The sequence below is a fragment of the Carassius carassius genome, chromosome 5, assembly GCF_963082965.1.
Source record: "Carassius carassius chromosome 5, fCarCar2.1, whole genome shotgun sequence".
In the NCBI taxonomy this organism is placed as follows: domain Eukaryota; kingdom Metazoa; phylum Chordata; class Actinopteri; order Cypriniformes; family Cyprinidae; genus Carassius; species Carassius carassius.
The window spans coordinates 2,200,802-2,216,798 of NC_081759.1; the positions used below are offsets into that span (position 1 = coordinate 2,200,802).

The 15,997-nt window shown below is 33.9% G+C and overlaps 1 protein-coding gene across 2 annotated transcripts in view; it reads right to left on the reverse strand.

Annotated features, from left to right (window-relative positions):
• The window catches only part of LOC132140590 (carbohydrate-responsive element-binding protein), a 44,139-nt gene that overhangs the window by 16,892 nt on the left and 11,250 nt on the right, over positions 1-15,997 (reverse strand). For both annotated transcript variants that reach the window (XM_059549403.1, XM_059549402.1), the window contains 3 exons: positions 12,489-12,663; positions 11,291-11,371; positions 678-829 (listed from right to left, as the gene is read on the reverse strand). In XM_059549403.1, the coding sequence (XP_059405386.1) occupies positions 678-829; positions 11,291-11,371; positions 12,489-12,663 (408 nt within the window). The remainder of the gene's footprint in view (positions 1-677; positions 830-11,290; positions 11,372-12,488; positions 12,664-15,997) is intronic.

Below are 15,997 nucleotides of genomic sequence, written 5' to 3' on the forward strand. Positions count from 1 at the left end.
ATTATATTATATTTTAAATATTTAAAATTTTAAATTAGTTATTTATTTATTTTATTTTAAACATTTTGATGCGGAAATGTTAACCGTGCTTTAATTATAATGTAATATAATATTACTTATTTATTTTATTTCAAACGTGTTTATGGTGAAAGTGTGCTATGCCAATAATTATGCAAACAATAATTATAAGATAATTATTTATCTTATTTGACACATTTTAATGTTGAAATGTGTACCATGCAAATAATATAATATAATATAATCTAATATAATATAATATAATGGTTAAAATCATGGCACATTTCTACATAAAAATTTTGGAAATAAAATGCATTTGTAAAATTGTATATATATATATATATATATATATATATATATATATATATATATATATATATATATATATATATATATATATATATATATATAATAGAATAAATCAATTTTAATAGAATAATAAATATTAAATTAAATTTATAAAAGATTATTATGCAATGTTCAGAATGAATCAAGTACATAATTTGTAGGTTGATTCTGCTAAAAATTAAACTCTGGAATATAACAATAGCAGACAGAGGAAGTATTTGAGAAAACGGTCATGTTCACAGTTTTGTTTGGTGACTCCAGTGGCACTTGGCAGTTACACACTTGTTTTAAACCATGAATGAGTGCTGTACCTGTGTCAGCAGAGATCCTGTGTGTATCATCTGACTGCTGACGGCGGAGGAAGCAGCTGAAGAAAACGCCGCGCTAGATGAACTCTCAAAGAAGCTGCAGTCTGAATAACCCACGTGCTCCGTCGGCTGTCCACGCAAACTCATGAAAATGTCTATAAAGCAAATAGCTTGAAGTTAATTCTTCACAAATAGGTGAGAGTGACTTACATTTTCTTCAAAAGCATCCTGAAAATTGAAATGGCTTAAAAAATGACTTCTAATGGCTCAGAAGAAACGTCAAATGAATCTAAATGAATCTAAACGAATCTAAACTCTCCACTACAAGCAAGCGCCAATGCAGCAGGGTTTATTCTCTCACAGTATCTAAACTATTCCTCTAGACCTGCCAAAACCACATGCTACCAATCAGATCGCCTTCTGGGAAAGGTATTTTCCACCTCAGATGATGCGTCTGTCATGTGGCCATGCAATGAAAGACAATAACGTTTCACAATCACATGCACACTTCAATAGAGTGAATTTACATGATCATAAGAACACTTACCACTGTGATGCTACGGAGAAGAATATATATAAAGCTGAGAACATTTACAGATCAAATGTGGAAGATCGGTGTTGATTTCTGTGAGAAACCTGGCTCTGCCACATTAAAAGAGTTCAGAGCCTTGTGACCTGCCTCGAGTCTTGCCAGATGAACACAGCAAACACTGCCAGGAACATGACAGTCATATGTTGGTGCACTAGAGTCCCTCGTTATCGTCGAGTATCATATTTGATACATTAAAATCAGAACGCAGATCATTTTATTTTCTTCTGATATACGTGTTTTTGAACACTGAAGCTTGTTTGAATATAAATGCACTTGCGTATTAGATAAATCAGTACAGAAATGGAGGGGACTGAAGGAGTGAACGGTGCTGCTGTCCTAGAGTTAACTCATGCCTACAAATGACTCACTATTCAGGGCTGATCACATCCTGTCTGACTTCCACCCTTCAGTCATTGACTCTTTACCCTTTAAATGACCCTGTCACAGATGAGGAAATGCCACTAATGCCCCAGATGGGTTAAAGGAGCCATGTGGAGGTTTTTACTAAAAAAAAAATCTTTAAGATAGAGTTTTCATTTGTAAATATATGAGCCAACCATGATGTAAAAAAAAAGAATGACACCTCGACTGTCCACTACGGTTGCCTCTATCAGCCTTTAGGCTCAATTGTGTGTGGAGGAGTCGGGTCCGAATTGGCGCGAAAATTCACAAAATGTGACGTCATGCGCGTTCTTGTCTACTTGGGCTTGCAACCGTACGGCACGCCAGCCATTATAGTAAGCAGCGGCAATAGTGTTTTCAAATGGACTCTGCGGATGGAAAGAAGCGACCAGCCTCCAGCACAATTCAGACACCCACGGACACTCCTCGTAAGTTAAAAAAAAAAAAAGAGCGTGCGCACTGAGAACGAGCATGAGACTGGCTGCAGTTCCTCTAACGGCCACTGGTGTCAGTAACGGTTAGAAATTTCAGAACTTACGCAATGCTCCTTTAAACTCATTCATTGCCCTCTAGACACCCCAAAAGTGACAGACTGTTGGGCCATATTCCCTATTAGTGTTGTCACGGTACCAAAATTTCAGTATTCGGTACCGATACCAGTGAAAATCCACGGTTCTCGGTACCAATTTCGGTACCAAAGCAAAAATATGCAAATTAAAAAAAAAAAAACTTTTTAGCACTAAAAACAAAACCAATGCCATTCTTTATACTTATTTACAATTGTGTTTAAAGTTTTTCTACAAGTTATATAATTATGGAAAACAGTAAAAACAAGTTTCACCCAAATAGAATTTGTCTTTTAATTTATGAAATTTAAACACATTTTATTTCTGGTAAATAAAGGGGATTTTCTATTAAAATTAAAAATATGGAAGAAATATTGTTTTATACATTTTTTCAACAGTAGTAGCAGTATCACATACATTCTAATAAATAATAATAATATTTCTAGCACAATGCCTTTATGTAAAAATTAACTTTTAGGCCTAATGAATGCATATTTATATATTATAAGAATGCATATCATTTTAACTGAACTTAAGACTGGTGGTGATGCTTAAGATATTTTTGGTCATTGATGGTTTCTGTAAAAATAATTAGTAATAGATCATATTAATTAGTATTCATATTAATTATTATTAAAAGATAATACTACTACTAATTCATAATATATCATACTAATGTATATCCAATGCACTATGAATTGATGAGCTGCTGGGTTCATGAATATTAATCACGTTGTCTGCGTTCGGTCAAACTTATTTGCTGAAATCAAAACAGGGATGGTACTAAATCAGCGCCAGCCAATAATATTGCCATTTGCGCATTAGCTCCGCCCACTGGTATGTCTTCTGCTTGTTCAAAAATGAATATGAATAATTCTAAATGAACTCCATTACAGGAAAAGACAATAAAGAATAGTTTACATATAGCGTGTCGATTCAGCGTGGTAAGACTCTCGCTCTCTCTCTCTTTTGCATGTGTGAGAAACTGAAAAGATCGCTTGATGGAGAGAGAACTCTGAAGCTCAGATGCTGAAATTAATGCAAGCGTCATGCGCTTCAGTCTATGTAGTAAACAAACCCGCACGTCTCTGCCATTCATTAATTCACACAGAGACGCGCAGAACACGGATTCATATTTCAAGCAACATTTGCGGCTTAACATTTACAGATACTGGTCCATATGGAGATTTGATTTGATTAATTTATGCTAACTTTGACAAATTCTATGACTATCCATATTAAAATGTAGTAAGTTTCATTTTCATGACTGGATTTTGAGATTCCGTCCTCATTTTCTGCTTCGCGGAAATCATAGCGCTGAACCAGGTTTGAACGGGACCTCGGTACTACCGGTACTTAAAGAAACCTGGTACCGTCACATTTAAATTTTTTTAGTACCGACTTGGTACCGAAGTACCGGGTCTTTTGACAACACTATTCCCTATAGCTCCTCAAAGTTATCTAATACTTCTTATTAACCAAGTCTCTATTTATAAATTCAACATCTATTTATTTTTGCCGTTCTTAAGGTTGTTAAGGTTTTTTTGCATTTCCAAATAATATTCATTCTTAATAAATAAATTGATAATTATATGTTAATAAAATTATTTAATCAATAAATTAATACTGAAAAATGAATTGAAAAAAAAAATAATATTATATTATATAGCATGCTGTTATATGAATTCAATTGCTATATTCAATTTAAATTATATTTCTTATATTTCTATATGTCAAACTACAGATAAAACGTATTGTTCACAAATATTAATTCATATATTGATACTTAAATATTGAAACAAGAATTTTTATTTCAACAACTATACTTCATTTTATATTTAATTTTTATTTAAATTATATTCATTAAGATTCAAACAAAACATTTTTCATAAACAGTAATCAATATATAAATAATAATAAATGTTAAATATACATACATACACACACACACACACACATATATATATATATATATAAGTGCTGTCAATCGATTAATCGCAAAGTTAATTTCGTTAACTAAGACGAGGACGAAAAATATTCGTTAACGAACATTTTTTTCTGTGACTAAGATGAGATGTTGACCAGCTAAAAATAATCCCTGTCTTCGTTAACTAGACGAGACTGGACTATAATTTTATTTGAGGACTACCGGACATTCAAAATGCATCCTATAGGCTATTGTATTTCAAAATATGCATCCCTGCATATAAATATAGCAGCCGCAGTGGATGGATAGACTAATAAAACGCGAACTTGTGATCAGAAACAATGGCCTCAGCACTCAAAGTGGTAGGGGTAAGATAACCAAACGTCCCGTTTTTCGTCACAATTCGTTGTCGATTAACTTAAAAAGTTATTGAAGGCGTGATAGGCGTAATCAAGCTGATAGAAGTGCTCTCTCTCTCTCTCTTGTGCGCACACACTCCACTTCCTCAGTTCTCATATACAGCGCGCGAACAATTCTCAGCACTGAAATACACACACAACAGTCGAAATGTTTATCGTGTAGAATATCTCACGTTAATACAGTAGGTTATGGATTAAGTGAACGTGTGTGAAAATGTAACGTTTGTCAGTATTTCATGCATGGCTTCCGTCTGAAAAGGACAGCATGCCAAATTTAATACCTATCTTTCATTAATTTTAACCAACTAAAGTTGTTAAATAAATGTATACATGTTAAGTAAAACCTATTGTATCTGAAAGGAGTTTAATTTGTATCTCTATTGTATTTGTCTTATTGTGCTTCTTTAAATATATATATATATATACAGTGTTGGGAAGGTTACTTTGGAAATGTAATAGGTTACAGATTACAAGTTACCCTGTTTAAAAAGTAATAGTAGTGTAACTTTTTCAATTACTTTATTAAAGTAATGTAACTAATTACTTTTGAGTACTTTTTGATTACTTTTCTAAATTTGTGAAAATTAAAGAATAATAAATAAAAGCATATACATCAACTTAAATACAGTTATCTAATAAGAATGTGACGTATTCTGTGTAATAAACTCCTAAACATTGGTGTTTTTTTAAACTGCTGTCTCTGTATATGATGATAGTTTTCTCAAAATAAGTAAAATGCACATGAAATGACACAGAGCAGTTATAGAAATTGTTTATGTGCTCGTGTACTCCTATATTGAGATGGCAGAGGTTGAAAACACTGCGAGCTTCAGTAGGCCTATGTGTAGTAAATGAAACCATGTCTTTGCCATTAATTTACAGGAGGGGCGGACTGGGAAAAAAATTCAGACTGGAAAATTCAAACTCATACAATCAAATTCATGGACAAAACTATTTTTTGTATGGACCTGACATAAAAAAGGTTTAAATCTTTAATTTGGGGACATGCAAAATAATTAAAAGTTCTCTCCTGAACTGCACCTTCACTTCCATTTTTCTCTTCAGTCTCTTTATTTTGCCCTGTTATCCATCTCTCTCGTGACTTTAATACTCAAGATTGAACAAAACTATACTTTACAATGCAATACTCTACAATACTACAATATCTTTGTAGAAAAATCCTAATACTGTACACGAGTCATATTTTTCCCTTACAAAAAATTACCTATTAGCCTATATAAAAGTAAAATAACCTTGTTTTTTTTTTGTTTTTTTGCAAATGGATTTGTATTTATTTTTAAATAAATACATTTGTAAAATAATTTTTGGTTATCACAGTTAAACAATATTAACCATTTTCTCTGGATTTATAGTTAAATATTAAAATGTTAATTTTCGTAAGGGTTGTGTTGTTGTCTGTCGTAGCTCCCCCTAAACCTATAAAAAAAATGATTTTTTTTCAGCTGAATTACTACAGTAACATTACAACAGATAATAATGATGTCCTTATATAGTATTTTGAGTGATGACTGATGAGCAACGTGCTGCTGCTTGATTAAATAAATAAAAAAACAAAGACAAAAAAGCATCTTTACAGATGAAACTGACCTGAAACCCTGAACAGGAGTTCTGCTTCTCTGCTCCAGCAGTCCACTCTATTCTCTCTCTCTCTCTCTTTCTCTTTCTTTCTCTCTCTCTCTTTCTCTCTCTCTCTCTCTCTCTCTCTCTCTCTCGCATTGATTACTCTGAGTCTGATCCAAACCGTTTGGCGGAGGCGCGGAGAGCGCGCGAGTCATGACTAACACTTCATGACTTATCAGAGATTTAATTATCAAATGACGGATTCGCAAATGATCGCTTTAGTACATTCGGCAGGCAATTATACAATAATGATATTAAATAGTGGGGCAAAATCGGCTGCCAGGCCACCGGGAATTGTCCCGGTTCTCCCGGTGTCCAGTCCGCGCCTGATTTCCGCACAGACACGCAGAATGTGCAAGTCATATATTGCATTTTTGGGGCTTTATATTCACAGACACTAGTCGATGTCATGTTTTGATTCAAGTGTACTGACCTACTTTTGATTTAGTCATCCAAAATGTGGCATATTCCGTCCACGTTAGGCATTCCGTTTTTATGACTGGATTCTACGAATTAGACTGTATTTCCGCATCCCGGAAATTATTAGGGCGGTATGTCTCAGAAAAGTCAGTGCAATTTGGGAAATAAATCAGTTAAATCTGTATGTGGATGTGTGTAAATATTCAAATGTAATCCCCTTTGTAATCGTAAAAAATTTCATAAGTAACTGTAATTTAATTACTCATTTTTTCTTAGTAACTGTAACTAATTACAGTTACAATAATTTTGTAATTAAATTACGTAACGCAGTTACATGTAACTAGTTACTCCCCAACACTGTATATATATATATATATATATATATATATATATATATATATATATATATATATATATACACACATATATATATATATTTTTTTTTTATAAGTCGCTCCTTTTTCACTTCTGTTAAAGGGATAGTTCACCAAAAAATGAAAATTGTCATAATTTATTCAAGATTTTCCAAATTCAGTCCTTGATTGAAATTTCTCATAAGCTTAATTGATTTGGTCTAAAGAGAGAATAATTAATGATTATTTTAATTTGAAAACTACATATAAAATAGCTAAAATAAATTTAAACTATTGACTAAAAGTAGTGACTAAAAAAAAGTAGTGACTTTTCATCGACTAAAACTATGAAAGACTCAAATGACTAAAATGTGACTAAGACTATTAAGCATTTTCGTCTGAAGACTAAGAATAAGACTAAATCAAAAATGCCTGCCAAAATTAACACTGATTAATCGCATACAAAATGTTTGTGTTTGCATAATAAATGTGTTCTGTGTCAGGGTTTTTCCTACATTGAAAAGTTTTTGGCGGCCGCCAAAATGATTTTTTGTCCCGCCAAAGCCATATTTGATCTGTAATTGGGTTTTGTGAGTGAAACAGGCTACTGACGGAGTGACGGAGAGAACGAGCACAGCGCCCCACCCCCGCGCACGCACTCTCCATCTTCAGTTCTGTCTTTGCTCTCTCTCTCACATCAAAATCAACTGATCCTAATGGTCGGAAGACCGAATACATGTTTCACGTGGTGCATTCGGAAAATATTTTTGCTGAATTACCGCTGGGTGTGAATTGCAGTCAAAACAAAATTTGCCTGATCTTTTCTTACAACTTATGACAAGCATTCCACACATGCAGCTGACATAACTTTAAATAAACGCAAAAAAAAAAAAAAAAATTAATATATATATTTATTCGATTCATTAAAATGAATGGTTAAAGCCGGAGTCACCAACCCGTCGATCGCGGTCGACAAGTCGATCTTGGAAGCATTTTAAGTCGATCGCGAAGATTTTTCAAAATCTGAGAAAAAAAAAAAAATTTTATTCATTATTATTTATTAATTTAAAATGCACCATGTGTGATCCTATTGTGTGTAGTAAATTGTGTCTAGGGGACGGAGAGGGGTATATCTGTCCAATCAATTAGCCTATAGTTTACATATAATGTCTGTAAAACTACCGCTTTCTTTATACTTTCGCCTGGCACCGCAGCGCGAGCCTCCGCTGACTGCGCGCGCACCTCACAAAACAGACGAGACATTTATACTTGACGCAACTGTTTTAGAATGAAAACCAAACCATACAACTGATTTAGACGCGGGTGCCAGTGTGATGAGATGTACTAATATCCGTCTGCTCGGGCATGATTGTTTTAGGCCTGTAATTGATTGATTATTGAAAGTGAAGTGAAAGTGAAAGTGAAAGTGACGTGACATTCAGCCAAGTATGGTGACCCATACTCAGAATTTGTGCTCTGCATTTAACCCATCCGAAATGCACACACACACAGAGCAGTGAACACACACACACTGTGAGCATACACCCGGAGCAGTGGGCAGCCATTTATGCTGCGGCGCCCGGGGAGCAGTTGGGGGTTCGATGCCTTGCTCAAGGGCACCTAAGTCATGGTATTGAAGGTGGAGAGAGAACTGTACATGCACTCCCCCCACCCACAATTCCTGCCGGCCCGGGACTCGAACTCACAACCTTTCGATTGGGAGTCCGACTCTCTAACCATTAGGCCACGACTCCCCCACGAATTGTGCCACCTATTGAGGTAATAGGTGGCACGGTTCGCTGAAAAAAAAAAAAAAAAGTTCGGTTCAACCACACACGGTTCGGCACGCACTTCTACTTAAATCTGACAAAGCATCTGTAATATAATCTGTAATATGGCTTGCTATAAATGGCATGTAAAAAACAGGGTTCAGCTAATAAATGTTTCTGTTGATCCTTGCGCATTTTGGCTTCCCAGACATTACAAATGAGAGGAAAAAAACCCTGGACAAATCATTCACTCTTGTTCAACGCGAATGCTGTATATGAGCAGTAATTTATTCCGTCATCACCTGGGTGCTGATATCTGTTTAAACTAAACTAATTTAAGCACTGTCAGTTTAAACATTTAAGAGCCAGAGGACACGAGCTCTGCGCACATATAAGCGCTCTCTGAAGTATTGTGTTTAAATGGACAAATTCACACAAAAATCATGTCAAAATGCCTGTTTTGGTAAGTATCCTACAGCAGACATAGCCAGCTGAACGTAGGCCACTGGATCAGTGCATTCTCTTAAAGTGACAGTCTTTATATTAATAGAACAGCAACAACAAAGAAATCACTCACTGCTCCCGATTAAAAAGCTTCTGTAACTTTAATAAAGAACAATCTTTAATTTATACAGTCAAATATGCGATGCTATTTTACATTTGATTACATTATTCAATTTCTGTAGCTAAAAATGAATGTAGGTCTGTAATTTGTGTGAAAATATTTTTGAAGAATTGAAGGATGACTGATGTCATAATATTTTGTATGCTAGTTGCAATAACCTGAGTATTTCCATTTTGAAGAGTTTGAAATATGTTTTAAAAGGGAAAGTGAAACAGTACATTATTGGCTTAGGCCTGTAATTGACTGATTATTGTGTTTATATACGAGTAATAAGCCTGTGGAAATACTTAATGTTATATTACTGTTAAAAATGTTTAATTATAGTTGGCAGTTTGTATAGTTATATACTATTTGTATAGTTAAATAATTTGCTAGTGACTAACAGGCAACAAGAATGTCAGAGTAGAACTTACATTGTGGCCTTTTTTTTTATAATTTTTTGCAAGTGGCAGATCTTGGTTTACATTTGGACTTTGGATGTGATCTTAGGCTCGGAAAGGTTGATGACCACTGGGTTAAAGCAATTGGTCTGCCCGTCAGTGTCTGAATCAGTGTATAACAAATCATTACTTCTTGGAAGAACATAAACATCTGAAATGAGAAAGTAAGGGTGCTGACCCCATTTAGCAAGAGTGTTTAGTAAAATTTAGCATTAATAATAAATAGGCCTATGACAATGTGTATTAAATAACCTATGAAATCATTTAAAGTTAGACTGGAGTGAGATGAAACTAGATCAAAGCACAAAGCAAGCTGTTGCTAGCTAGCTGCTAATTTTCTTACATATTATATGGTAAAAAATTACACTATTACATCTTTTAATGCTACGTTTTTAATGCTTTTTTTAATTGATATGATTATACTAAAATAATTATCAGCTCTATCAAAAAAGGATTTTATCTTTCTAAACTATGAAAGCCAGTCGTGGAAAAATCACAGCTTTTTTTGCAAAGAGGGCAAGAAAGGATGACAGTGATCATTTTTTCATTAATAAATAGGATAAGAAAAAAATCACAAACTGTTTCTTTGTATTTATTTTAAATGTAACATTTATTTTCAATATTGAGATCATGTGGGTACTAGGGTACTCTTTGCTGTGTGTGGATGACCATGTCGGTCAGCCACAACCGAAGACCAATTTTGACCCAGGAAAAACCCTGTGTGCGTGTATATATATATATATATATATATATATATAAACATATACACACACACATACATTATAAGTATATTTTGATAAATATTTACATTTATTAACTTTTTCTATATTTATATTCATATAATTTATATTATAAATAAATATATTTTATATATAAACATAACATTTTTCTGAAATATATACACGCACATGTGTGTTTTTATGTATACATAATAAATATACACAGCACACACATATTATGTAAACAAAAACTTTTAATTTGGATGCGATTAATCGCGATTAATATATACATGTGTAATAATAATGTTAATAACTAAATTAAATTTAAATTAATTTTTTACTAACATTTAAACCACAGATGAAACATTTTTTCAAAAATATTCATCAATATAATAAATTTCATAACACTTATATTAATGATTATATTGAATGTCAATTATATTTAACTACTGATAAAACACTGTTCATAGACATTGAATCAATTATTGTATTAGTATTGAAAAATATTCAAATTTTTTATATTATTCCATTATGTTAATGAATATATTCAATTTAAATTATATTTCGTATTAGAATTCCAACTACAGTAAGAAGGTTTAAATACCTCATTCCACTCGTCGTTATGATCAAATGCATCCAAGGCACCAGAGCAGCGCACAGCATATAAAACTATTACGTTTGAGCTATAAAGCGGAGCAATGTCAGTGTTATAAAGAGTGATATGAAGAGCTCATTAAACTCACCTGGTATGTCCATCAGGTCGTCCAAGCTGGGCTGTAATGGAGTCAATCCGGGCTGGATCATGTCTGCATTACTGGTGTACACTGAGATGACAGCAGTGAAAAACACTGTAAGGATGTGTGTGTTTAACACCGCCCTGTTTGGAGCATTTATTCTTTTAAAGTTCCTTGTTTTAGGGTGTGGTGTCCTTCCTGAATATATTTTATAAACTCATGTGACTAAATTTTCCATTCCTAAAATCATCTCTCATTTTTGAAATCCTAAATTAAATTCTTTAAGGCAGGGGAGGCATTAAATGTCACTGAAAGATACATATTATATTAAAATCTTATTAAAGGGGTCATGTGATGCCATTTCAAGTCTTCCTTTCTCTTTGGAGTGTTGCAAGCTGTTTGTGTAAAGATAAGATCTGTAAAGTTGCAAAGACTAAAGTCTCAAAACCATAGAGATATTCTTTATGAACATGAAGGCTTGTCCACACCTTCCTAAAACGACTCATTTAGACACGCCCCCACATGTCTACATCACTGTGTGGGAAGATTTGCATAACACCACCCAAATGTTCACGCAATGAAAGAAGTCTTGATATGAGAATGCAGATAATGACCATGTGCTGTAAGGCTCCAAAAATGTCATGTTTTACGTAGTTAAATTTAAGACTTAAGACCTTTTTAAAAACAACTAGAAAAGTAAATCAAGTTATCTAAATGTAAGTGTTTAGGACACAAAAAATGAGTTGCATTAGCAACACAAATAAAGGGAGTTTATAGTTAAAACCAACAAATATCTGCCAATGGGCTCAGAATACCTAATAAAATAAAAAATAAAATAAAGTTTTTATATCCCATTGACATCATCTCAATAAATGTATCTTGATATAAGACTGTTTAAATATTTGTATCGGAAGACATAGATACTGAAGAAGACATGCTTTTTTTTTTTTTTTTTTTTTGATGCATGCAACATTTAAAGGCATGATTTAATGAATGTAAAACTTGGAAGGGAGAATGTTCCTGTGCATATTTCAATATTAGCACAATGTGAATAATTACAAGCCACGCACCAATAACTATTGGCATCAATGATGTTAAATCTGCTATGTCGCATCTTGAAGGGCCAATACAATCTAATATTCTGGGTCTGGAATGACATGAAGGTGAGTAAATGGTTTTTGGATGGACTGTGCCTCTGTGGACTCACTGTTTTGGCGGTCTCCGCTCCAGGGACTGGGTTTCTGGGTCATGGTGAACAGCGTGTCGGAGATGTCTGACAGGAAGCAATCCAAGTCAAACATGTGCACTTCCTCTGATACGGCCTCGGGCTCTGGATAGATCTGACTGCTCCATTTCTCCAGCCCTGTCCTGCTGATAGGACTCTGTGGAAGACACCATTAGAGGAATCATTCGCTCGTACTCAACTTTAATACTTAATGTTAGAGGTTTATCACATCACTAACACTAAATAGTAATATGATGCTTTCATTAACAAACACCACTAAGAAAGGTTCTACATCTACATATGACCACAATGCAGACTGTGTTTACCAGCACAAACTATTTCTAAATAATAGAAATGCACAATAAAAAAATATAAAAGTAAATTAAAATAGTAAAAGGCAGCCAAAAATATCTGTTCAGATAAAACCACAAAATCAAATTTGTCACCATGAAATTAAAATTATTATTATTTATTTTTTAACAGAATATTGCAGTGTTTATTAGAATTTTTCTTTGCATCTCTTTTTTTTTTTTTTTTATCTCTTTCACTAAAGACAATCCCTCCCCTCCAGCAGGGTAATGGTTGTTTATTAAAACGGAAACCATAACAAAACAATTTCATTACTTGGAAAAAAAAAAAAAAACCAGCTAGTTGTCTAGGCAACATTTCTCATTTCCATTTAGTTTTAACTTTAAGTAAAAAATAACTAAAACTAAACAAACTAAAAACAAAAACTAAAACTTAATTAAAAACAGACAAGACAGCAAAGACATAAAAAAAACAAATAAAATTACAACAAATAATCCTAAAATTTTGATGAAAACAGGAAACAAATTCAATCATAATTCAAATTATTAACCAGAAATTATACCAGTATATCAATAATACTAAAATAACCCCTCTCCACATGATATGTGCAATTAGCAAATGCCCACGATCCAATGATCCAATCCATTTCCACATTTCCCTACATTTGTTCTCTTTTGAGAAGCTCTTTTACATTCTGATGAAAGATTTCTTTCCTTTAGGTGGTCAAGCACTGATGAATCTTTCAACAATACACCAGAAACCTGTATTTAAAGGCAGATTTAGATTTCATGTTGACTGACGGTTACACACACAAACACTCAGATCTGACATTTACTCACAGATTTTACTGGAAGTGCATCTGTTTGACCTGGAGAGCTGCTGTCTTGCTGGTTTTCCTACCCTGCGAGGACTGAGGCTCGTCACGGGCTGCATATTTATAAGATTAGCCACAATCAACATCGGCATACGTCTTTCCTGAAAACTACCTACATTCTGTTTTCCGCTTTCTTTTTTCTTACGCACAAAGGTGGCAGATTATAGTATTGGTACTAAAGTGTGTTCGTGTGTGTACGTGGGCCTCGGTGCTTACGTTTGAGTTATTAACAACAGCAGTTTAACGCAAATGTGTAAAAGACAGGAACCCCCTGCCATTAACCCATTATGTTTTCATTTCTCAGTCTTTTTTCTTCCTCCAGGTTTCTCCGTATCATTGAAGGCATACGGCTCTTTTGTTCCTGACCCAGTTCTCGCTGTGTGGAGGACGAGAGCAAGCACACTGCCTCCTGCTGGCACACTGACACACTGCAGCTCAGCACCAGGGCAAACCGGGACACGCCGTCCTATCTGTAGATATGACCCAGCTTCAAAGTGCATGTGTGGGAAATTTTTCATCTGTTTTATGATCCAACAGGTCAAAACAGTGCATCTGATCACTTAGTAAAGTAACAGCACACTTCTCTAGAGCACAAATGGTCAAATCACAACACCAAGTGTCCAAAACCTCTCTAAAATCAGCTAAACAGAAGATCTAGACTTAAACTAAAAAAGTCTTTGAAGTGCACTACCATTCAGAAATTTAGGGTCAGTGAGATTTTTTTTATGTTTTAGAGAGAAGTCTATTTTGCTCACAAAGGCTACATTTATTTGACCGTAAAATTATAAAATATTATTACAATTTAAAATAGACGTTTTCTATTTGAATACATTGTAAAATATAATGTGATCAAAGCTGGATTTTCAGCATCATTACTCCAGTCTTCAGTGTCCTTCAGAAATAATTCTAATATGCTGATTGGCTTCTCAAGAAACATTTCTGATTATTATTATTAAAGGTTTTTTTTTTTAAACAGTCATGCTGCTTCATATTTTCACAATTTAGTTTTGTTTACAAAAAAAAAAACAATAACAATAATTTGAACAAATTTACACATTAATACAGAAGCTGTATCCATTACATCCGACATGTTTTCCCAATGACACGCTACCAACTCTAAAATCAACTATAATTTAGAATTTTTCATTTGTGACTAATTATTTTATTGGGCTGCCAAATGTTACAATACTGTATAAAAAAAATTTAAATAAGCATTCATACTGTACACACTACCATTCAAGAAATGTATCAATGTTAAAAACTGTTGTGCTGCATGTGTTTGAGCAAACTTGTGATACATTCTATTTCTCAGGATTCTTTTCAGGAGCAAACAAACTAAAATCTTTCACAACATTATAAATGTCTTTACTGCTACTTTCGATCAGATTTAATGCATCCTAATAAAAGTAATTTATTTTAGAAAAACTGTCTGACCCCAAACTTTTGAATGGTAGTGTGCGTTGCAAATACCATGGTACAGTATATAAATGAGGTAGTCACTGAATACTGAATTAATACTGTGTTACTGTGAAAGCATCAGAATATCCACAAAGCAGCACATGAATAAACTGCGTTTAAAAGAAGTGTATGTGGGTCAGATTTGATGAAAGCCTGAATGTGCTTTTCTCTGACCGCCTCATCGAACAGACGGAAAGATCAGCACTTTAGTCAGTGAAGGCAATCGAGTGACTCATTTTCTCAGTCGTATAGCGCAAATGAATTTGCACGTTTACGTTTATTCATGTTTTTTGTACAAGGTGCATTTAATTTTCCAAACAGCTGAGGAAAGCAAAAGCGACTATTAACAGAAATGCTCTTGCGCTGTGCAAACATGACCTACTAAAGTGAATGCTTCTCTCTACGCTAACTCATAAATGATTTACACCAGGCCATCATCACAGCTGCGTTACGGCCCGTAGATATGAAAGAGACCTTCGAAAGTGTCTGAATAAGTTAAGAAATCTGTGTGAAACAGCATCTGCATAACAGCATAACATTTTGATTAAACCTTCCAAAACAGGCATAAGTGCCCCTCACTTTTTAAGCCAAAACACTTCATAGGTCCCTTGCAGATCCACAGAAGGCTCTTGATTACTCAATAAGGACTGTTTAGAAATGATTTTCTATTTCTGTTAACTGGCCACGCGAATTGCAAAATATGGTTTGTTTTATCATTCTGGATGGTATATTGATTTATCACCACAATAACCCCACCATAAAATGTGGATTCAAAGGACATCGAATCACATCGTCTTTACTGGTTGATACAACATGAAAAGGTTTAAGTGATTTCTGAACTGCACCGATT